At 45.6% G+C, this 24,495-nt stretch overlaps 1 protein-coding gene and 1 long non-coding RNA gene across 5 annotated transcripts in view; one reads left to right on the top strand and one right to left on the bottom strand.

Moving 5' to 3' along the window:
- Positions 1-24,495, top strand: part of ST7L (suppression of tumorigenicity 7 like) — a 271,485-nt gene that overhangs the window by 80,482 nt on the left and 166,508 nt on the right. For all 4 annotated transcript variants that reach the window (XM_063955386.1, XM_063955385.1, XM_063955384.1 and 1 more), the window contains one exon: positions 8,900-9,062. In XM_063955386.1, coding sequence (XP_063811456.1) covers positions 8,900-9,062 — 163 coding nt within the window. The remainder of the gene's footprint in view (positions 1-8,899; positions 9,063-24,495) is intronic.
- LOC135046594 (uncharacterized) lies at positions 8,899-22,625 on the bottom strand. Its single transcript, XR_010238896.1, has 2 exons — positions 22,402-22,625; positions 8,899-9,104 (listed from the first exon to the last, which is right to left on the bottom strand). It is a non-coding gene; the product is annotated as an uncharacterized LOC135046594 (long non-coding RNA).

Here is a 24,495-nt window from a genome sequence, read left to right as displayed (position 1 = left end):
TTGTCACGAGTTCTCTCCGGGTCAGCGACCTTCTTGCAGTGGGACGAGTGGACCCAAGTCTCTCTTTCGGCGACCTTCAATGCTGTCGTGCTGGTTAACAAGACTTGATATGGTCCTTCCCACCTGTCTATGAGGCAACCTGAGCGTAAGAAATTTCGAATCATCACATAATCCCCAGGCTCAATGTCATGACAATCACTGTTCGGTAGGTCAGGAATCACCAGCTTTAGATTTCTTTGTTGATTTCTCAGCTGCTGGCTCATCCCAACCAAATATTTCACTGTCACTTCATTATTGGATTTCAAATCATCCTGGGGGTCTATCATTACATGAGGTTGTCGACCAAAAAGAATTTCAAAGGGTGATAAGTTAAGTGGAGACCTGGGAGTAGTTCTGATGCTGTACAACACTAGTGGCAAAGCTTCTGGCCACAACAATCCAGTTTCAGCCATTACTCTGCTCAGCTTGTTCCCATCAGTTTACACATGACCTGAAAGACTTCACCTGTAAAGTGGGTACTCCTGTCACTTTCAATCATTCTAGGGATACCATATCTACACACAAATTCCTGCACAATTTTCTTTGCCGTGAACGTAGCAGTATTTGTGGCAGCAGGGAACGCTTCTACCCAATTGGAAAATACCTCAATACATACTAACACATATTTCAAATTCCTACAGGGTGGTAACTGTATGAAGTCGATTTGTATTACCTGAAAAGGTCCGTCTGTCGGAGGGATATGGGATGGCTCTGTTGGTATTGTCTTACCAATATTCTTCCTCAAGCAAGTAAAACATGTCTCTCTTACCTGCATGAGAAGAGAATCCTGGCGCACACTAGTAGGCTCTCACCAGCTTGCACATACCCTCTTTGCCTCGATGAGTCAGACCGTGTGCCACCTCAGCTAGACTTGGAATATATGCCCTGGGGGCTACTGGCTTACCGTGTCCACCTGTCCAAAGTCCTGAGGACTCCTGGCCATACCTCTTTGCCCTCCAGACTGCCTTTTCCTGTAGGGAACACAAATTTTGCATTTTAATTTACTATCGTGTGTTATCAGTTGTGTGAAGTAAACCGTCTCTGGATGAGAGAAGAGAGGGGAAAAATAGTAAAATTAAAAAAAAGAAAATGTCAGGTTTGGCAATCAACAACAGGCTGTCACACCATCATGCATATCGGTGTCTGTACACAGTCTCCCTTCACCAGTATTCTCATTCTCCACCCTTTGTGCCTGACCAGGCACACTGCATAAATACTGGTGTCCTTGTGCTGGTGAGATATACTGGATTTTGGGCAGAACTCTGATGGACCGAGTAGGCATGTGATGTTTGAACTGTAATCGGGTCCATGTATTGTACCCTCCTGTCGGTGAACGTAAGAGATGAAGAGGAAACTTTGAAGAAAAATCACATAGAGGTTAGTAACAGATAAGTTTGTAGAGGCAAAGAGGATTTTATAAAATTTGACAACTGGATTGGGCACTATGGGGAAGTGATTCTCTACTGTCTATACCGCTAAATTTTTTTTATATGTGTCATATCTCTACTGGGGCTATCCCAGCCATCAATCCAGTGCCCTGTCCATCCTAAGTTCGTAGGGATCCCGGTACCTGTGAGATAATTTCCTCTACCTGTGATGGACATGAATCTAGAACCGTGAAATGCAACATTAGTCTTCGTGGGTATCCAACATACTTTGTGCTTTCTGGGCGGGAGCACGCTATATGTATACCATCTCTAACAAAACTCCTGTTAAGTTAATCAGGGGCCATTTCTGCTAGAGAAAGAAGCAAAAGTTTAGAGGCTCATCTTAACCTCAGCAAGTTTTGTCAAAAGGGTAAAGTTGCATTTATTCCGTTCTTCCCTTTAACCGAATCTGTGTTTTCTATATCGCTCGTGATTCCTTACTATATGTCCCTTGATCCCGTCTATGTGTTTAATAATGTAGCTTGTTTTCTCTGTCTAGGGGTCTATATTGACTATGTGTTCTACTATACCTACAATCTCTGGCAAAATGCCCTTTATTTCTACAAATGTAACATATTCTTGTTCGTGATGTACCACCAGGTGTCTGGGGTTTTGGCTGATGGGTTTTTGCTGCAAGAGCCTGTAGACTTATTGTCATCAGCTTCTCCTCCTGTTGTTTTCTGCGCCTAGCAATATTCTTGTGGTGTTCAATTGCGCACTCTCTAAGACAAGCTACTGTGGCCCCTCTCCAATTAGGCAAAGATGTTTGTACCCTATCCCTTACTGTCTTATTGAGTCCGTCCATTAGCACAGAGACAGCCACCTCCCTGTAATTTGCATCATTCCCTGTATCTGATATCCCAATGTATCTCTCCATTATTTGCAGAGCCCGATGGAGTTATTCAGATGCCATTTCATTTTCCCTCTATTTTATGGAGAAAATTCTTCTCCACTTAACAGTTGTGGGGAAATACAACTCTAGTTGCCTGTTAATTCGTTCCACATTCTCCTGATTGTATTCATCAGTCAGCAGGACTATCCGACTCTAATCTACAATCAGTGATACATTTTTGGATGTCAATATTAGGGGGTAGGCACGCTTTCAAAAATATCCGCCAATCTTTGTTAGCTGGTTCATGAGCATTACCCAGATCTCTGATAAACCTTTGACATCTGGCTAAATGCTTCCGGGGATCCGGGAATTCTGAAATGATTGACCGCAGCTCAGCTCTGGACCACGGGCAATACATTGCATTATTCCTGGTGAGGATTACTCCCTGACTATCGGTTCCCCCATTGGGAGTTACTATTTCCAAGACAGGATGTAATCCTACCATTCCGTTCCTAATCTGTTTGCTTTAAGGTGTTGTCTCTGTGCAATGACCCGTCTCACACTTACCGGTAGCTGTGACCTCACCAGTTCTTTCAGTGGGGAATACTGTTACTGCTCTAACTGGATGGATAGGCCCCACCTGAGTTTCCTGCAAGGCGACTGCCTGAATGAGAGCTGCGATTTGGCTGGGTCCTTCATCTTCCTGTGACCTATAACCTTGAAAAGACTTCAAAACAGGATACATCTTGCAAAAATTAGGATTAATACAATTCTCTTGCATTCTACTATCATTCCTAGATATACCATTGACTGTAGCCATCTCTTCCCTCTCGACCTGTGTCGATAATGGTGTGTTTGTGTCCTCATTCCTGCTAGGTTTGGAACCTGCTTTGCCAGCTAATTCCATTTGCACATCCCCCTCTTGTTGCCATCATTTTAAACAATCGTTATGTCTAATCCTTTGTTTTCTGGATTTAAGCAGACATATTTTACTGCCTACATTCTGCAGTACCTCTGGTTCAAATCTGCCCATCCTAGGGAATGATACCCTATCGTTGTCAGTCATACGTACCCACTCATTGCATAAAACTTCCGTGTGTGAACCATATTTTTCACACATGATAAACCTTGCTGACCCTTTTGGTCTCTCTTGTTCAGCCTGAACCCTGCACAAACGTCTCTCACTTGAGCAACTGGCTCCCATATTTGTGGGTCTTTTTAATAACTAAAAAAAATTCCCACAAACACCAAAATACTCAATGCAAGTAGACGGTGGAAGTATCTCTGAGCGCCTTCTACTCGCTCTTGCCCACGCTGGCCAGTACTACGATACACTGTTGAAAGCGGATCGCAATGTAGCCAACTTAGAGCTCCTATCAGACCTAACAGCACCGTAATTTCTTTCGGTGGAGGTTCTGTTGGAATATTTTCCTGAGAGAGGCAGCGAAAAATTCCTTTTTGGTATCTTCCTACTGGAATTTTTGTAGGGTGAAAAACAGAGAAATTAGATAACTATTCTTCACCCTTTCCAGTGGAAGCCCACCAGGGAGATTTCCCAACGTTATCAAAGAAAAACCCCTTTGTCTATACAATCACGTCTGCGTTTGCTTTTCCACAGCGCATATGACACAATGGTATCACGTTGTGCTGTGTAGAACAAACGGACATGCGATGCAATCGCACAGCCTATAGATACTAGTTATCTATATGCCCTAGGATTACTGTAGACCACCTTACCTAGACCACTTCAGATCACCTAGTTGTACAGTGGGGTTTGAAAGTTTGGGCACCCCAGGCAAAAATGTATTTTAATGTGCAAAAAGAAGCCAAGGAAAGATGGAAAAATCTCCAAAAGGCATCAAATTACAGATTAGACATTCTTATAACATGTCAAAAAAAGTTTGATTTTATTTCCATCATTTACACTTTCAAAAGAACAGAAAACAAAAAATGGCGTCTGCAAAAGTTTGGGCACCCTGCAGAGTTAATATCTTGTACTGCCACCTTTGGCAAGTATCACAGCTTGTAAACGCTTTTTGTAGCCAGCCAAGAGTCTTTCAATTCTTGTTTGAGGTATCTTCGCTCATTCTTCCTTACAAAAGTCTTCCAGTTCTTTGAGATTCCAGGGCTGTTTGTGACGCACTGCTCTTTTAAGGTCTGTCCATAGATTTTCAATTTTGTTGAGGTCAGGAGATTGTGAAGGCCATGGCAAAACCTTCAGTTTACGCCTCTTGATGTAATCCACCGTGGATTTTGAGGTGTGTTTAGGATCATTATCCATTTGAAGAAGCCAGCTTCTCTTTAACTTCAGCTTTTTCACAGATGGCATCAAGTTAGCGTCCAAAATTTGCTGGAATCTTATTGAATCCATTTTTCCTTCTACTCGTGAAATGTTCCCTGTGCCACTGGCTGCAATTCAACACCAAAGCATGATTGATCCACCCCCATGCTTAACAGTTGGACAGAGGTTCTTTTCATTAAATTCTGTGCCCTTCCTTCTCCAAACGTGCCTTTGCTCATTCCGGCCAAAAAGTTTTATTTTAACCTCATCGGTCCACAGAACTTTATTCCAAAATGCATCAGGCTTGTCTATATGTTCATTTGCAAACTTCAAACGCTGATTTTTGTGGTGAGGACGTAGAAGAGGTTTTCTTCTGATGACTCTTCCATGAAGACCATATTTGTACAAGTATCTCTTTATAGTGGAATAGTGTACCACAACTCCAGTGTCTGCCAGATCTTCCTGGAGGGATCGTGCAGTCAAACGTGGATTTTGACTTGCTTTTCTCACAATCCTGCAAGCTGTTCTGTCTGATATTTTTCTTGGTCTTCCAGATCTTGCTTTAACATCCACTGTTCCTGATGACTGCCATTTCTTAATTACATTCCGAACAGAGGATATGGGCATCTGATAACGCTTTGCTATCTTCTTATAGCCTTCTCCTGCTTTGTGAGCGTCAACTATTCTCAGTTTCAGTGTTCTACACAACTGCTTAGAGGAACCCATGGTGCTGATTGTTGGAGCAAGGTCCGATGAGTCTGGGCTTTTAAAACCTTTGAGATTGACATCACCTGGTCTTTCCAGACGATGATTGAGAACAATCCATGACACTGCCAGGTCTCAGCTGTCCAAAGGGGGCAGTACAAGGTATTAACTCTGCAGGGTGCCCAAACTTTTGCAGACGCCATTTTTTGTTTTCTGTTCTTTTGAAAGTGTAAATGATGGAAATAAAATCAAACTTTTTTTGACATGTTATAAGAATGTCTAATCTGTAATTTGATGCCTTTTGGAGATTTTTCCATCTTTCCTTGGCTTCTTTTTGCACATTAAAATGAATTTTTGCCTGGGGTGCCCAAACTTTCACACCCCACTGTATGGGACACCTAGACCACTTCAGATCACTTAGACCAACTAGTTCTAATCACGCAAGGTAGCGAACCCTACGCCACCGGGCCTCTACTAACCCATTGTTACCACTCCAGAATATCACCTAGACCACCTAGTTTCCCGGGTTCAGCTCCACTCACTCCGCTTTCACTCACTCAAATACACTTTGTTTTTCTGTACAGAATTTTTTTTCACTCGTTCTGATCGGCAGCTTTACCCCCAGAAGCAATACAGTTTAAACAAAAGTTTTATACTAATCTGCTTTAGAAACCGGATAGTTATGTGCTATTGTAGCATGGCTACTGTCCCACCTTTTAACTGAACGAAACTATCGTGTAATTTGTACTTATTGTCCGCACTCATACGCACTTCGCGTAAACACGCGACCGTGCGTGTCTTTTACGCTGCGTACGCAGTCCTGTACTTTGTCCGAGACACGTGTACAAAACCGTGCGTCCGCAATAAAACAAATTCCACAACTTCTATAAATGTGAGCAATGCTAACTATAATTGCCCACTAGACACAACTTGTTTATGCAGACCCTTTATGCAGACCTGCGTTTGTGTCTTTACACTTCCTTCCTTAAATACTGTAATTTCAATTTTAACTATTTCACACAGATCTAAATGAATCTAACAATCTGAATCTTGCTGCAACAATGTGAGAGGGTATGCAAAGTATCGGTGCCCTTTGTGTACGCTTTTGGCGCAGAAAAAATTTCACAGATTTTTAAATAGCTTTTTTCCTGTTTTACGGGTTCTATCAGCACCTCTGCAGACCAGAGCAGATGCAATCTAACAGCACACAAATAGGGTTTTCAGCACATCCATCGACCAGGAAAAGGTTACGTAGGATAATTTTCCGACCTTTGCTGATAGATTAAGTCTGCTATGACCTGTTAGGCTGTGAGCATGTGAAAACCGGACGATGCCCCCAATTGTAAACGCTGGTTTACTTACAGGACTAAAAAGCATATACCTTAAACACACTTGATACACTTTAATATTGAGCCGCTGCGGCTGCAGTAATTAACCTTACACCTTTATGTTATTCACAAACCTTACGTACACAAAGTCGCACAGTGTACGCACTCTGCGTACGTACGCCTAAAGGGCGTAGTGACTACACAGTTTGCGTACACAGGCCTATACGCTGTTAGCACAATGCAGCAGCCCGAGTGGCTGTAAATACACTTTAAACCTTAGCAGGGAAAGGAAACACGACACCAGATTGTATTTAAAATGCCGGGTTCCGACACACCAAAATATAATTACTGAAAGGGGGTTACAATAACAAAACAATACAATACAATAGAATAATGGCTACAGTCAATGGTACATACGTGTTTGGTTTTCGCCTGCGCTTCCCAGTCTGGTCCTCAGTCATGAGGGTAAATGACCTTCAGAGTCTGTGATAGTGACCTGGCATGCAGCTGGCTCTTTATACAGTGGATCAAAACATAATACAATAGACACTGTGTGCTCTTCTTCGATTGGTTCGGGGGTGGGACATATCCTGTGCACCGGGGATCATTGGTCAGCTCAAGATGTGGGCGATGGCTAAGACTTGAGATGGGATTTCTGTTGTTTGCATCTGAGTTCCCGCCCCATGACCAGTTAAACCCATCACATTAATCATACATAAATGTGGTATTATTAATAAATTAATGTTGTAAAATATATATATATATATATAATATTCTTATTCCCTCCAGATTAATATTTACGTGACTCTGAACAATATAATCCCACACATATGATTATCTATTTCCATCCTCAAGATATACATATATCCACATATATCCATATACACACACATATACTCCTGCTATTATAATTTGTTAGGAATTATATATATATATATATATATATGTATGTATGTATGTATGTATGTATGTGTGTGTATGTATGTATATATATATATATATATATATATACACAAATATATATATCTCCAAGAGTTTAGACCAGGCATTCCCAACCACGGTCCTCAAGGCACACCAACAGTGCAGGTTTTAGTGATATCCAGGCTTCAGCACAGATGGTTAAATCAAAATAACTGAGGTACTAATTAAGTCACCTGTGTTTAAGCCTGGATATCACTAAAACCAGTACTGTTAGTGTGCCTTGAGGACCGAGGTTGGGAAACACTGGTTTAGACTATGAATGTTATTACCTCAGATTTCTAAATGTCTGGTTTTGTAATTTTGTTAGCTATTGCTAATTGAGTTTCTCCTCAGCCAAGCTAGGTTCCTGGATATTGTCTTTCTTGTTTGCCCCGTCCTTAGATAAGACAATGACAATCCAGTATTTTTTTGTCTTCGACACAAACTGGCCTACCCGAGAACAATAGGAGTAAACAAAAGGTGTTTGCCTTCTTCATAGAATTTCAAAGCTTTGTGTAAATAAGGCCATTGTATTTGAGTCTCTGGGAGTATAATTTATGGGTGACCCATCTTCATGCTATTTAGAAGCGAAAGCAGACAGTGGGTGATTTATGCAATATATGGATTAGATATATGATATGTCTTTGTGGCTTTTCCATGCGTACAAATTCCACTGTAATTACTCATACCACGCTCTAATACGCAGAACCGCGGGAGCGACCATACGCAAATTGCGAATATGTGCACGCACGGCCGACTAAGTAAGCACACGGAGGCCATCTACGTGGTGTTTGTACGTAATGTGTGTACTGTAATATTTTCTGACTTCGACAACGGCCTCTCATTTTTCCCCTAATGAATTCCTTTAGCTGAAGTGTGCAGGGATAGCACCAACCTGTAGTCACCCAATGTTCTATTACTTTTACAGGGACCTGCCAACCAGTAGCCAGTTCCAGTATTACGTAATATTCACTTGGCAAGGCACACCTGAAGGCAATAATGTTATTATACAGGCCACCGTACTAAAGTTTGTAAAGCTCCAATGCATTATTAATGATAATAATATGTGTGTGTGAAACATTTAATGAAACTGCATTAAACAGGTTTTTGTGTTTATTTTTTTCTTTGGGAATGAAGGTTAATAAATATGTATGTAATAGCTGTATGTGCTTCAGCATGTTTACACGTCAGGATATTTGCTGCACAAATAAACTTATAAATAAAGTTAATTAAAGTTGAGAATGAAAATGCTATGAAAATAACCAACAGGCAAATTGATGTTATTGGAATTGATTGTATTAATTAACAAAATGTATTTGTTTTACAGATTTTTGAGTGGTGTTACTTCAGAAAGTACGGCACATCTTTCATTGAGCAAGTATCTATAAATCATTTACGTCCTTTGATGGGCGGGATTGATCCTGGATCCTCCACAGAGGGGTTCTTTCCCAACACCGGAGACCATGAGACCAGCAGACAGATTTTGTCAGGTGACCAGTGACATGTATTTCCCATCACACACATTAGACGCGCTGCAGATAAATGGAACAGTTAGTGACAGGGTTAGAAACCAAAGACAGAGCAAAAGAGAAATTTAGCACAGCTATACAACTAGAATAAATTATTATGACTGTTGTGTCAAAAATACATTTATTAAAATATAAGTAAGAAAAAATAAATAATGTAGTAAACTATGTATGTATGAGATTTGATAATAAAATATTAACATACAAGTCACTGAGGAGATGGTAAATATTTCTGTTGTCCCAAAAGGCTATCTGTTCAACTGCTGGTACTGAAATAAAGTCAGTGAGAGAAACAATGAAGCAATACTTTAATTGGGTCGGTCTAATGTAAATATGATGTAGATAATAAGAATTTACTCACCGGTAATTCTATTTCTCGTAGTCCGTAGTGGATGCTGGGTACTCCGTAAGGACCATGGGGAATAGACGGGCTCCGCAGGAGACTGGGCACTCTAAAAGAAAGATTAGGTACTATCTGGTGTGCACTGGCTCCTCCCACTATGCCCCTCCTCCAGACCTCAGTTAGGGAAACTGTGCCCGGAAGAGCTGACACTACAAGGAAAGGATTTTGAATCCCGGGTAAGACTCATACCAGCCACACCAATCACACCGTACAATTTGTGATAACTATACCCAGTTAACAGTATGAACAACAAATGAGCCTCATGAACAGATGGCTCATAACAAAACCCTTTAGTTAAGCAATAACTATATACACGTATTGCAGAGAGTCCGCACTTGGGACGGGCTCCCAGCATCCACTACGGACTACGAGAAATAGAATTACCGGTGAGTAAATTCTTATTTCTCTGACGTCCTAGTGGATGCTGGGAACTCCGTAAGGACCATGGGGAATAGCGGCTCCGCAGGAGACTGGGCACAAAAAGTAAAAGCTTTAGACTAGCTGGTGTGCACTGGCTCCTCCCCCTATGACCCTCCTCCAAGCCTCAGTTAGATTTTTGTGCCCGAACGAGAAGGGTGCAAGCTAGGTGGCTCTCCTGAGCTGCTTAGAAGTAAAAGTTTAAATAGGTTTTTTATTTTCAGTGAGTCCTGCTGGCAACAGGCTCACTGCATCGTGGGACTAAGGGGAGAAGAAGCGAACTCACCTGACTGCAGAGTGGATTGGGCTTCTTGGCTACTGGACATTAGCTCCAGAGGGACGATCACAGGTTCAGCCTGGATGGGTCCCGGAGCCGCGTCGCCGGCCCCCTTACAGAGCCAGAAGAGCGAAGAGGTCCGGAGAAAGCGGCGGCAGAAGACGTTCCTGTCTTCAAATAAGGTAGCGCACAGCACTGCAGCTGTGCGCCATTGCTCTCAGCACACTTCACACTCCGGTCACTGAGGGTGCAGGGCGCTGGGGGGGAGCGCCCTGAGACGCAATAAAAACGATATAAAAACCTTATATGGCTAAAAAAAATGCATCACATATAGCTCCTGGGCTATATGGATGCATTTATCCCCTGCCAGTTTCCTGAAAAAAGCGGGAGAAAAGGCCGCCGTGAAGGGGGCGGAGCCTTTCTCCTCAGCACACAAGCTCCATTTTCTTTCACAGCTCCGCTGGAAGGACGGCTCCCTGACTCTCCCCTGCAGTCCTGCACTACAGAAACAGGGTAAAACAGAGAGGGGGGCACTATTGGCAGCTAATATATAAATACAGCAGCTATAACAGGGAGTAACACTTATATAAGGTTATCCCTGTATATATATAGTGCTGGTGTGTGCTGGCAAACTCTCCCTCTGTCTCCCCAAAGGGCTAGTGGGGTCCTGTCCTCTATCAGAGCATTCCCTGTGTGTGTGCTGGGTGTCGGTACGATTGTGTCGACATGTATGAGGAGGAAAATGATGTGGAAGCAGAGCAATTGCCTGTGTTAGTGATGTCACCCCCTAGGGAGTCGACACCTGACTGGATGGTAGTAATTAAAGAATTACGTGACAATGTCAGCACTTTGCAAAAAACTGTTGACGACATGAGACAGCCGACAAATCAATTAGTGCCTGTTCAGGCGTCTCAGACACCGTCAGGGGCGCTAAAACGCCCGTTACCTCAGATGGTCGACACAGACCCTGACACGGATACTGAATCCAGTGTCGACGGTGAGGAGACAAACGTAATGTCCAGTAGGGCCACACGTTACATGATCACGGCAATGAAGGAGGCATTGAACATTTCTGACACTACAAGTACCACAAAAAAGGGTATTATGTGGGGTGTGAAAAAACTACCAGTGGTTTTTCCTGAGTCAGATTAATTAAATGAGGTGTGTGATAAAGCGTGGGTTTCCCCCGATAAAAAACTGCTGATTTCTAATAAATTATTGGCACTATACCCTTTCCCGCCAGAGGTTAGGGCACGTTGGGAAACACCCCCTAGGGTAGATAAGGCGCTCACACGCTTATCAAAACAAGTGGCGTTACCGTCTCCTGATACGGCCGCTCTCAAGGAACCAGCTGATAGAAGGCTGGAAAATATCTTAAAAGGTATATACACACATACCGGTGTTATACTGCGACCAGCGATCGCCTCAGCCTGGATGTGCAGCGCTGGAGTGGCTTGGTCGGATTCCCTGACTGAAAATATTGATACCCTGGATAGGGACAGTATATTATTAACTATAGAGCATTTAAAGGATGCATTACTATATATGCGAGATGCACAGAGGGATATTTGCACCCTGGCATCTAGAGTAAGTGCGATGTCCATTTCTGCCAGAAGAACGTTATGGACGCGACAGTGGTCAGGTGATGCGGATTCCAAACGACATATGGAAGTATTGCCGTATAAGGGGGAGGAGTTATTTGGGGTCGGTCTATCGGACCTGGTGGCCACAGCAACGGCTGGAAAATCCACCTTTTTACCCCAGGTCACCTCTCAGCAGAAAAAGACACCGTCTTTTCAAACCCAGTCCTTTCGTCCCTATAAGGGCAAGAGGGAAAAAGGCAGCTCGTTCCTGCCCCGGGGCAGAGGAAGGGGAAAAAGACTGCACCATGCAGCCTCTTCCCAGGAGCAGAAGCCCTCCCCCGCTTCTGCCAAGTCCTCAGCATGACGCTGGGGCTCTGCAAGCAGACTCGGGCACGGTGGGGGGCCGTCTCAAGAATTTCAGCGCGCAGTGGGCTCACTCGCAAGTGGACCCCTGGATCCTGCAGGTAGTATCACAGGGGTACAAATTGGAATTCGAGACGTCTCCCCCTCGCCGGTTCCTGAAGTCTGCTCTACCAACGTCTCCCTCCGACAGGGAGGCAGTATTGGAAGCTATTCACAAGCTGTATTCCCAGCAGGTGATAATCAAGGTACCCCTCCTACAACAGAAAAAGGGGTATTATTCCACGCTGTTTGTGGTACCGAAGCCGGACGGCTCGGTGAGACCAATTTTAAATCTAAAATCTTTGAACACTTACATAAAAAGGTTCAAATTCAAGATGGAGTCACTCAGAGCAGTGATAGCGAACCTGGAAGAAGGGGACTATATGGTATCTCTAGACATCAAGGATGCTTATCTTCATGTCCCAATCTACCCTTCTCACCAAGGGTACCTCAGGTTTGTGATCCAAAACTGTCATTATCAGTTTCAGACGCTGCCGTTTGGATTGTCCACGGCACCACGGGTCTTTACCAAGGTAATGGCCGAAATGATGATTCTTCTTCGAAGAAAAGGCGTATTAATTATCCCTTACTTGGACGATCTCCTGATAAGGGCAAGGTCCAGGGAACAGTTAGAGGTCGGAGTAGCACTATCTCAGGTAGTGCTACGTCAGCACGGGTGGATTCTAAATATCCCAAAATCACAGCTGATTCCAACAACACGTCTACTGTTCCTAGGGATGATTCTGGACACAGTCCAGAAAAAGGTGTTTCTCCCGGAGGAGAAGGCCAGGGAGTTATCCGAGCTAGTCAGGAACCTCCTAAAACCAGGACAAGTGTCAGTGCATCAGTGCACGAGAGTCCTGGGAAAAATGGTGGCTTCTTACGAAGCGATTCCATTCGGAAGATTCCATGCAAGAACTTTTCAGTGGGATCTGCTGGACAAATGGTCCGGATCGCATCTTCAGATGCATCAGCGGATAACCCTATCTCCAAGGACAAGGGTATCTCTCCTGTGGTGGTTACAGAAGGCTCATCTTCTAGAGGGCCGCAGATTCGGCATTCAGGATTGGATGCTGGTAACCACGGATGCCAGCCTGAGAGGCTGGGGAGCAGTCACACAGGGAAGAAATTTCCAGGGCTTGTGGTCAAGCATGGAAACGTCTCTTCACATAAATATCCTAGAGCTAAGGGCCATTTACAATGCCCTAAGTCAAGCAAGGCCTCTGCTTCAGGGTCAACCGGTATTGATCCAGTCGGACAACATCACGGCTGTCGCCCACGTAAACAGACAGGGCGGCACAAGAAGCAGGAGGGCAATGGCAGAAGCTGCAAGGATTCTCCGCTGGGCGGAAAATCATGTGATAGCACTGTCAGCAGTGTTCATTCCGGGAGTGGACAACTGGGAAGCAGACTTCCTCAGCAGACACGACCTCCACCCGGGGGAGTGGGGACTTCATCCAGAAGTCTTCCAAGTGATTGTAAACCGTTGGGAAAAACCAAAGGTGGACATGATGGCGTCCCGTCTCAACAAGAAACTGGACAGATATTGCGCCAGGTCAAGGGACCTTCAGGCAATAGCGGTGGACGCTCTGGTAACTCCGTGGGTGTTCCAGTCGGTATATGTGTTCCCTCCTCTTCCTCTCATACCAAAAGTACTGAGAATCATAAGAGGAAAAAGGCATTCCAGATGAAGTCATCCCTACCCTGATCAAGGCCAGGAAAGGATGTAACTGCAAAACATTATCATCGCATTTGGCGAAAATATGTTGCGTGGTGTGAGGCCAAGAAGGTCCCTACGGAGGAATTTCAACTGGGTCGTTTCCTACATTTCCTGCAAGCAGGATTGTCTATGGGCCTAAAATTAGGATCCATTAAGGTTCAAATTTCGGCCCTGTCGATCTTCTTCCAGAAAGAACTGGCTTCAGTGCCTGAAGTTCAGACGTTTGTCAAAGGGGTACTGCATATACAGCCTCCTTTTGTGCCTCCAGTGGCACCTTGGGATCTCAATGTAGTTTTAGGGTTCCTAAAATCACATTGGTTTGAACCACTTGCCACAGTGGATTTGAAATATCTCACATGCAAAGTGGTAATGCTGTTGGCCCTGGCTTCAGCCAGACGCGTATCAGAATTGGCGGCTTTATCCTATAAAAGCCCTTACCTGATATTTCATTCGGATAGGGCGGAATTGAGGACTCGTCCTCAATTTCTCCCTAAGGTGGTTTCAGCGTTTCACATGAATCAACCTATTGTGGTACCTGTGGCTACTAGGGACTTGGAGGACTCCAAGTTGCTGGACGTAGTCAGGGCCCTGAAAATATATGTTTCCAGGACGGCTGGAGTCAGAAAATCTGACTCGCTGTTTATACTGTTTGCACCCAACAAGCTGGGTGCTCCTGCTTCTAAGCAGACGATTGCTCGTTGGATTTGTAGTACAATTCAACTTGCACATTCTGTGGCAGGCCTGCCACAGCCAAAATCTGTAAAAGCCCATTCCACAAGGAAGGTGGGCTCATCTTGGGCGGCTGCCCGAGGGGTCTCGGCTTTACAACTTTGCCGAGCAGCTACTTGGTCAGGGGCAAACACGTTTGCTAAATTCTACAAATTTGATACCCTGGCTGAGGAGGACCTGGAGTTCTCTCATTCGGTGCTGCAGAGTCATCCGCACTCTCCCGCCCGTTTGGGAGCTTTGGTATAATCCCCATGGTCCTTACGGAGTTCCCAGCATCCACTAGGACGTCAGAGAAAATAAGAATTTACTTACCGATAATTCTATTTCTCATAGTCCGTAGTGGATGCTGGGCGCCCATCCCAAGTGCGGATTGTCTGCAATACTTGCATATAGTTATTGTTACAAACAAATCGGGTTGTTTATTGTTGGAAGCCATCTTTTCAGAGGCTCCTACGGTTATCATACTGTTAACTGGGTTCAGATCACGAGTTGTACGGTGTGATTGGTGTGGCTGGTATGAGTCTTACCCGGGATTCAAGATCCTTCCTTATTATGTACGCTCGTCCGGGCACAGTATCTTAACTGAGGCTTGGAGGAGGGTCATAGGGGGAGGAGCCAGTGCACACCAGCTAGTCTAAAGCTTTTTCTCTTTGTGCCCAGTCTCCTGCGGAGCCGCTATTCCCCATGGTCCTTACGGAGTTCCCAGCATCCACTACGGACTATGAGAAATAGAATTATCGGTAAGTAAATTCTTATTTTTCTCTGACGTCCTAGTGGATGCTGGGTATTCCGTAAGGACCATGGGGATTATACCAAAGCTCCCAAACGGGCGGGAGAGTGCGGATGACTCTGCAGCACCGCATGAGCAAACTCAAGGTCCTCCTCAGCCAGGGTATCAAACTTGTAGAATTTTGCAAACGTGTTTGACCCCGACCAGGTAGCAGCTCGGCAAAGTTGATATGCCGAGACCCCTTGGGCAGCCGCCCAAGAAGAGCCCCCTTCCTCGTGGAATGGGCTTTTACTGATTTAGGATGTGGCAGTCCAGCCGCAGAATGTGCAAGTTGAATCGTGCTACAGATTCAGCGAGCAATAGTCTGCTTAGAAGCAGGAGCACCCAGTTTGTTGGGTGCATGCAGGATAACAGCGAGTCAGTATTTCTGACTCTAGCCGTCCTAGAAACATAAATTTTCAGGGCCCGGACTACATCCAGCAACTTGGAGGCCTCCAAGTCCCGAGTAGCCGCAGGCACTACAAAAGGTTGGTTCAAATGACATGCTGATACCACCTTAGGGAGAAATTGGGGACGAATCCTCAATTCTGCCCTGTCCCTATGGAAGATCAGATAAGGGCTTTCACATGTCAAAGCCGCCAATTCTGACACACGCCTAGCCGAAGCCAAGGCCAAATATATATATATATATATGACCACTTTCCACGTGAGATACTTCAACTCCACGTTCTGAAGTGGCTCAAACAATGTGATTTTAGGAAAACCAACACTACGTTGAGATCCCAAGGTGCCACTGGAGGCACAAAAGGGGCTGAAAATGCAGCACTCCCTTAACAACGTCTGAACTTCAGGCAGCGTCTTTCCTAGCCTTTAACAGCGTAGGAATCATTTCATCTGGAACGCCCTTTTCCGTTAGGATCCTGCGTTCAACCACCAAGCCTTCAAACGCAGCCGCGGTAAGTCTTGGAACAGACAGGGCCCCTGCAGTAACAGGTCCGTCTGAGACACAGAGGCCATGGGTCCTCCGAGATCATTTCTTGTAGTTCTGGGTACCAAGTTCTACCTGGCCAATCCAGAACTACGAGTATAGTACTTACTCCTCTCTTACTTACTATCCTCAGTACCTTAGGTATGAGAGGAAGAGGAGGGAACACATAAACCTACTGGTACACCCACGGTGTCACTAGTGCGTCCACAGCTATCGCCTGAGGGTCTCTTGACCTGGCGCAATACTTTTGTAGCTTTTTGTTGAGGCGGGACGCCATCATGTCCACCTGTGTCCGTTCCCAACGGTTCACAATCTGCGTGAAAACTTCTAGATGAAGTCCCTACTCTCCCGTGTGGAGGTCGTGCCTGCTGAGGAAGTCTGCTTCCTAGTTTTCCACACCCGGAATGAACACTGCTGACAGTGTTAGCACGTGATACTCCGCCCATCGGAGAATCCTTGTGGCTTCTGCCAACGCCATCCTGCTTCTTGTGCCGCCTTGTCGGTTTACATGGGCGACAGCCGTGGTGTTGTCTGACTGAATCAGCACCGGCTGGTTTTGAAGCAGGGGTTCTGCTTGCCTTAGGGCATTGTAACTGGCCCTTAGGTCCAGAATATTTATGTAGGGAAGTCTCCTGACTCGACCATTGTCCTTGGAAATTTCTTCCCTGAGTGACTGCTCCCCAACCTCGGAGGCTTGCATCCGTGGTCACCAGGACCCAGTCCTGAATGCCGAATCTGTGGCCGTCGAGAAGATGAGCACTCTGCAGCCACCACAGCAAAGACACCCTGGCCCCGGGGACAGGGTGATCAACAGATGCATCAGAAGATGCGATCCTCACTTGTCTAACCGGTCCCACTGAAAGTTCCTTACATGGAACCTGCCGAAGGGAATTGCTTCGTAAGAAGCTACTACCTTTTCCAGGACTCGCGTGCAATGATGCACCGACACCTGTTTTGGTTTTTAGGAGGTCTCTGACCCGAGATGACAACTCCTTGGCCTTCTCCTCCGGGAGAAACACCTACTTCTGTTCTGTGTCCAGAAACATGCCCAATATCAGCAGACGCGTCGTAGGAACCAGCTGCGACTTTGGGATATTCAGAATCCAGCCGTGCTGTTGTAGCACTTCCTGAGACAGTGCTACTCCGATCAACGACTGCTCCTTGGACCTCGCCTTTATAAGGAGATCGTCCAAGTATGGGATAATTATAACTCCCTTCTTTCGAAGGAATATCAGCATTTTGGCCATTACCTTGGAACACACCCTCGGTGCCGTGGACAGACCAAACGGCAACGTCTGGAATTGGTAACGGCAGTAATGTACCACAACCTTGAGGTACTCCTGGTGAGGTGGGTAAATGGGGACATGTAGGTAAGCATCCATGATGTCCCGTGATACCATGTAATCCCCCTCTTCCAGGCTTGCAATAACCGCCCTGAGCGATTCCATTTTGAACTCGAACTTCCTTATATAAGTGTTCAAGGATTTCAAATTTAGAATGGGTCTCACCGAACCGTCTGGTTTCGGTACCACAAACATTGTGGAATAGTAACCCCGTCCCTGTTGAAGGAGGGGAATTTTTATTATCACCTGCTGGAGGTACAGCTTGTGAATTGCCGCCAGTACTACCTCCCTGTCCTGGGGAGTAGTTGGCAAGGCTGATTTGAGGTAATGGCGAGGGGGAGACGCCTCGAATTCCAGCTTGTACCCCTGCGATACCACTTGTAGAACCCAGAGATCCACCTGTGAGCGAACCCACTGGTCGCTGAAGTTCCGGAGATGCGCCCCCACCGCACCTGTCTGTGGAGCCCCAGCGTCATGCGGTGGACTCAGTAGAAGCATGGGAGGATTTTTGTTCCTGGGAAGTGGCTGTCTGGTGCAGCTTTTCCCTCTCCCCCTGCCTCTGGCCAGAAAGGAAGCACCTTTGATCCGCTTGCCTTTCTGAGGCCGAAAGGACTGTACCTGATAGTACAGTGCTTTCTTAGGTTGTGAGGTAGCCTGAGGTAAAAATATCGATTTCCCAGCTGTTGCTGTGGATACAAGGTCCGAGAGACCATCCCCAAACAATTCCTCACCCTTATAAGGCAAAACCTCCATGTGCATTTTAGAATCAGCATCACCTGTCCACTGCCGGGTCCATAATACCCTCCTGGCAGAAATGGACATTGCATTAATTCTAGATGCCAGCCGGCAAATATCCCTCTGTGCATCCCTCATATATAAGACTACGTCTTTAATATGCTCTATGGTTGGCAAAATAGTATCCCTGTCGAGGGTATCAATATTATCTGACAAGGTATCAGACCACGCTGCAGCAGCACTACACATCCATGCTGAAGCAATTGCAGGTCTTAGTATAGTACCTGAGTGTGTATATACAGACTTCAGGATAGCCTCCTGCTTTCTATCAGCAGGCTCCTTCAAGGCGGCCGTATCCTGAGACGGCAGTGCCACCTTTTTTGACAAGCGTGTGAGCGCCTTATCCACCCTAGGAGATATCTCCCAACGTGACCTATCCTCTGGCGGGAAAGGGTACGCCATCAGTAATTTTTTTTAGAAATTACCAGTTTCTTATCGGGGGAACCCCACGCTTCTTCACACACTTCATTCAACTCATCTGATGGGGGAAAAAACACTGGCTGCTTTTTCACCCCAAACATAATACCATTTTTAGTGGTACCTGGGTTAATGTCAGAAATGTGTAACACATTTTTCATTGCCGTAATCATGCAACGGATGCCCCTTGTGGATTGTGTATATGTCTCATCCTCGTCGACACTGGAGTCAGACTCCGTGTCGACATCTGTATCTGCCATCTGAGGTAGCGGGCGTTTGTGAGCCCCTGATGGTCTTTGAGACGCCTGGGCAGGCACGGGCTGAGAAGCCGGCTGTCCCACGGCTGTTACGTCATCCAGCCTTTTATGTAAGGAGTTGACACTGTCGGTTAATACCTTCCACATATCCATCCACTCTGGTGTCGACCCCGCAGGGGGTGACATCACATTTATCGGCACCTGCTCCGCCTCCACATAAGCCTCCTCATCAAACATGTCGACACAGCCGTACCGACACACCGCACACACACAGGGAATGCTCTGACTGAGGACAGGACCCCACAAAGTCCTTTGGGGAGACAGAGAGAGAGTATGCCAGCACACACCACAGCGCTATATAATTAGGGATTTACACTATTACAGAAAGTGATTTTTCCCTATAGCTGCTTAACATGTATAGTTTGCGCCTAAATTTAGTGCCCCCCCTCTCTTTTTAACCCTTTGAGCATGGAAACTGCAGGGGAGAGCCTGGGGAGCTGTCTTCTAGCGGAACTGTGAAGAGAAAATGGCGCCAGTGTGCTGAGGGAGATAGCCCCGCCCCTTTCACGGCAGACTTCTCCCGCTCTTTTACTAATATTATGGCAGGGGATTTTTACACATATATAGTTTTTTAGACTATATTATGTGTTTTTTGCCATTTTTAAGGTAATCTAATTGCAGCTTAGGGCGCCCCCCCCCCCCAGCGCCCTGCACCCATCAGTGACCGGAGTATGTGGTGTGCATGGGGAGCAATGGCGCACAGCTGCAGTGCTGTGCGCTACCTTAATGAAGACCGGAGTCTTCAGCCGCCGATTTTCTCCTCGGAATCTTCCGTCTTCTGGCTCTGCAAGGGGGACGGCGGTTCGGGACCGGACGACCGAGGCTGGGCCTGTGTTCGATCCCTCTGGAGCTAATGGTGTCCAGTAGCCTAGAAGCCCAAGCTAGCTGCAAGCAGGTAGGTTCGCTTCTCTCCCCTAAGTCCCTCGTAGCAGTGAGTCTGTTGCCAGCAGATCTCACTGAAAATAAAAAACCTAACAAATACTTTCTTTACTAAGAGCTCAGGAGAGCCCCTAGTGTGCAACCAGCTCGAGCCGGGCACAGATTCTAACTGAGGTCTGGAGGAGGGGCATCGAGGGAGGAGCCAGTGCACACCAGATAGTACCTAATCTTTCTTTTAGAGTGCCCAGTCTCCTGCGGAGCCCGTCTATTCCCCATGGTCCTTACGGAGTACCCAGCATCCACTAGGACGTCAGAGAAAAATACTATGCCAGGGACAAGGCAGTCCAAATCCTCAAAACGTATGTTCCTTGACTCTGTGGACTATAGCCTGCCATGGCCACAAGGAGGATCGGTGACTTTAATGAGGTAGCAGCTCCTGGAAGTATTTGCAGTAGGGTAAAAACCTTGGTACCTGTATTTAGTTGTAAATGACTGGACTTGCTGACTAATTATGAATAAAAAACAGTGTGCTGCGCTAATATTTAAGATATGAGCAGCTCAATATAAGGAATAACTAGGATAGGGTAAAAATATGAGCGCTGATATATGTGTTGTGAATGGAAGAGAGTAAGTGAAAAAATAGTTTAAATTAAAATAAATTAAATATAAATAAAGTAAAAAATAAATAAAATAAACAGGTTTTAATGTTTTCAGCTTTTATTCTGTCCGATGATATAGTCCATATATGCCCTTCTGGGCTTACAATAGCGCTTTCCCTACCTTGTCCTGCGATGCACTGGCGGCTAGTGTGTTGTTGCTCGCCCAGGTCCGGCAGTGAGAGCGGCGGGGACTCTTCCAAGTCCCAACTGCGGCAGCTGATGTATTAACGCTTCCCGAGGTCCGGGCATGAGAGCGGCTGGGACGCTTCCAAGTCCCGGCGGCGGTTGTGTGTGACATCTGGCGCCTGCTTCTTCAAGCCCGGAGTGTGGAGGTGCAAAAAGTCTTTATCCCTTTTACGCCACAACGTGTTTCGAATCCAACTGTATTCTTCTTTAATCCAGTTGGATTCGAAACGCGTTGGAGCAAAAAAGGGATCGGGATTTTTCTTCAATCCAGTTGGATTCGCAACGAATTGGAGCGTAAAAGGGATTGGGACTTTTTGCACCTCTACACTCCAGGCTTGAAGAAGCAGGCGCCAGATGTTACACACAGCCGCCGCCGGAACTTGGAAGCGTCCCAGCCGCTCTCATCTCCGGACCTCGGCAAGCGGTAATACATCAGCCGCCGCAGTTGGGACTTGTAAGCGTCCCCGCCGCTCTCACTGCCGGATCTGGGCAAGTGGCAACACACCAGCCGGTAGTGCATTGCAGTGCAAGGTAGGGAAAGCACTAGAAAGGGCAAATATGGACTATATCATCCATCTACTAAAAGCTGCGGACAGAATAAGAGGTCTTTCCCTTTATCCTAAATTCTCATGAAAAAGAGCTGAAAACATTATAACCTGTTTATTTATTGTATTTTTTCCTTTATTTTTACCTTTATTTATGTTTTATTTCATTTATTTAATTTTTTTAAAATTTAACCTCTTCTTTCACTTAAACTGTCCGATTCACAACACACATATACCACCGCTCATATTTTAAACCTGTACTTGCTGACTGAGGTCAGCTGCCGGAGTACAGAACAGGGTGATTACTAGCAGACTCTGGATGGAAGAATCTTGGTTACTATCCTTAGTCTACTGGCAATGGAAGCTGCAGACACTGATGGTTTATTGGATGGGCGTGGTTCATTAGGTCGACATACATTGGGTTGACCACGTTTGGTCGACATGCATTAGGCCGACGTGGTTATTAGGTCGACTTGAGTTTTTTTAAACTTTTTTTGGTGTTGTTTTCTTCGAAAAGTGACGGGGAACCCCAATTAGTGCACCGTGACCTTCGCTTTGCTCGCCATGCTTCGGGCACGGTGCCTCGCTGCGCTCAGCACAGTTTACCGTTCCCAATTGTAGTCCACGTGGATTGTTACGTATGAAAAAGGTGAAAAAAATTGTGAAAAACTGATGTCGACCCTTTTCCATGTCGACCTAGTACATGTTGACCTAATGACCATGTCGACCCTTTTCCATGTCGACCTAGTACATGTTGACCTAATGACCATGTCGACCTAGTGATCATGTCGACCCAATGCATGTCGACTAAACGTGGTCGACACAATGAATGTCGACCTAACTCGTGTCGACCTAATGACCGGCATCCTTATTGGATTGTTTTAAATTTATATTTTAATAAATTAAATTTTACCTGTCATATTCATGTATTCTGGTTGCATATAGCGCTGTGTTACATTTCTCTAGTGTCATGGTTATGCATCATTACAGAATAAGCTGAAGAATTGCTGGACCTGAGTAGAATTTATGCCACACTGTAGTTTCCATTTGATTGACCCAGTCAGGGTCACGGGGTGCAATATTAGTGTGTAGCTTAGTGAGCATACATCATCTATCCTGCTCCTCTAGGGGCTTCAGGTGCTGATTCATGATAAAATAGAAACAAAAGGAGCGTAAATGGAATGAATAACAATTGTATTCACTATAAGTAAAAACAAGCAATACTGGTAAGGTAAGTCTCCATTAAAATAGTATACACGCATATGTCACCTATTCCATGAAATTCACATAAAAGATAAAATGAAGCTGTTATAGAATAAGCAAACCACGTGTAAACACAATTTACAATAAATATATGCCCACAAGTCCTTTAATAAATCTTTCACTCTTTAAGACCAGCGATATTGCACATACGAGTGTAGAATTTAATAATGTTTACGGACAGGCTCTTTAAGTCTTTGTGCAGTATAAATCATTGTACTTTAAATAGAACTCCTTGGTGTGTTACTGCAGAGTCCCACCGCTTTCAGCATTAGCCGCCCACATCAAAGAATATTTATTAGCACTTAGAAAAAAAAGTATCTCTTATGTATCCAGTTGTGCATAGAATATCTCAAGACTGATATCAGGGGAGACCATAAGTTTATTAAGCCACTACAGACAGAGCAGGCTCCAATAAAGTGAGTTCTCACAATTACTTTTCTTTCTCCCAAGCCATTTCTTATATGCCAGTTGGGGCTACAGCTGCTGTAAGGGTTAACAGTGCGGGAGCTTGTGGGATAACAGTCCGTATCTCCCAGTGTTTAGTGACACAGGCTCTGCAGGCTCTAATGGTGGCTACTGTGGTGTCCATTCGCAGAGAGCGTATCCTTCAGTCTCACGCTCTGTGTAGTACTGGCGGCTTAGCGCAGCACCCGTGACTATAGATATGTGCTGCCAATGAAATAGTCCACCTGGAAAGGGCCCTAATGTGTTTCGTAGCCTTACACTACTGCCCATTTCTTCAGAGAGAATAGTTATGCTCTTTAATATTCTCGATTTCCCCGATCATCGGTAATGTTATTAATGTATGGGGGCCATTACTCATACCTGATATTCTCAGGATGTATACAACATAATGCTCCCAAAGACGCTCTGTGCTTATCTACTAACATCTGATAATCCATTTTTCTCTATCGTCCTAGTGGATGCTGGGGTTCCTGAAAGGACCATGGGGAATAGCGGCTCCGCAGGAGACAGGGCACAAAAAGTAAAGCTTTCCGATCAGGTGGTGTGCACTGGCTCCTCCCCCTATGACCCTCCTCCAAGCCTCAGTTAGATTTTTGTGCCCGGCCGAGAAGGGTGCAATCTAGGTGGCTCTCCTAAAGAGCTGCTTAGAAAAGTTTAGCTTAGGTTTTTTATTTTACAGTGAGTCCTGCTGGCAACAGGATCACTGCAACGAGGGACTTAGGGGAGAAGAAGTGAACTCACCTGCGTGCAGGATGGATTGGCTTCTTGGCTACTGGACATCAGCTCCAGAGGGACGATCACAGGTACAGCCTGGATGGTCACCGGAGCCTCGCCGCCGGCCCCCTTGCAGATGCTGAAACAAGAAGAGGTCCAGAATTGGCGGCAGAAGACTCCTCAGTCTTCTAAAGGTAGCGCACAGCACTGCAGCTGTGCGCCATTTTCCTCTCAGCACACTTCACACGGCAGTCACTGAGGGTGCAGGGCGCTGGGAGGGGAGCGCCCTGGGAGGCAAATGAAAACCTATTTGGCTAAAAAATACCTCACATATAGCCTCCGGGGGCTATATGGAGATATTTAACGCCTGCCAGAATCCACTAAAGAGCGGGAGACGAGCCCGCCGTAAAAGGGGCGGGGCCTATCTCCTCAGCACACAGCGCCATTTTCCTTACACAGCTCCGCTGGTCAGGACGGCTCCCAGGTCTCTCCCCTGCACTGCACTACAGAAACAGGGTAAAACAAGAGAGGGGGGGCAAAATAGTGGCAAAAATTATATTATAAA

This window comes from Pseudophryne corroboree, chromosome 2 (assembly GCF_028390025.1).
Source record: "Pseudophryne corroboree isolate aPseCor3 chromosome 2, aPseCor3.hap2, whole genome shotgun sequence".
Lineage (NCBI taxonomy): Eukaryota > Metazoa > Chordata > Amphibia > Anura > Myobatrachidae > Pseudophryne > Pseudophryne corroboree.
This window is presented reverse-complemented; position numbering and strand designations above follow the sequence as displayed.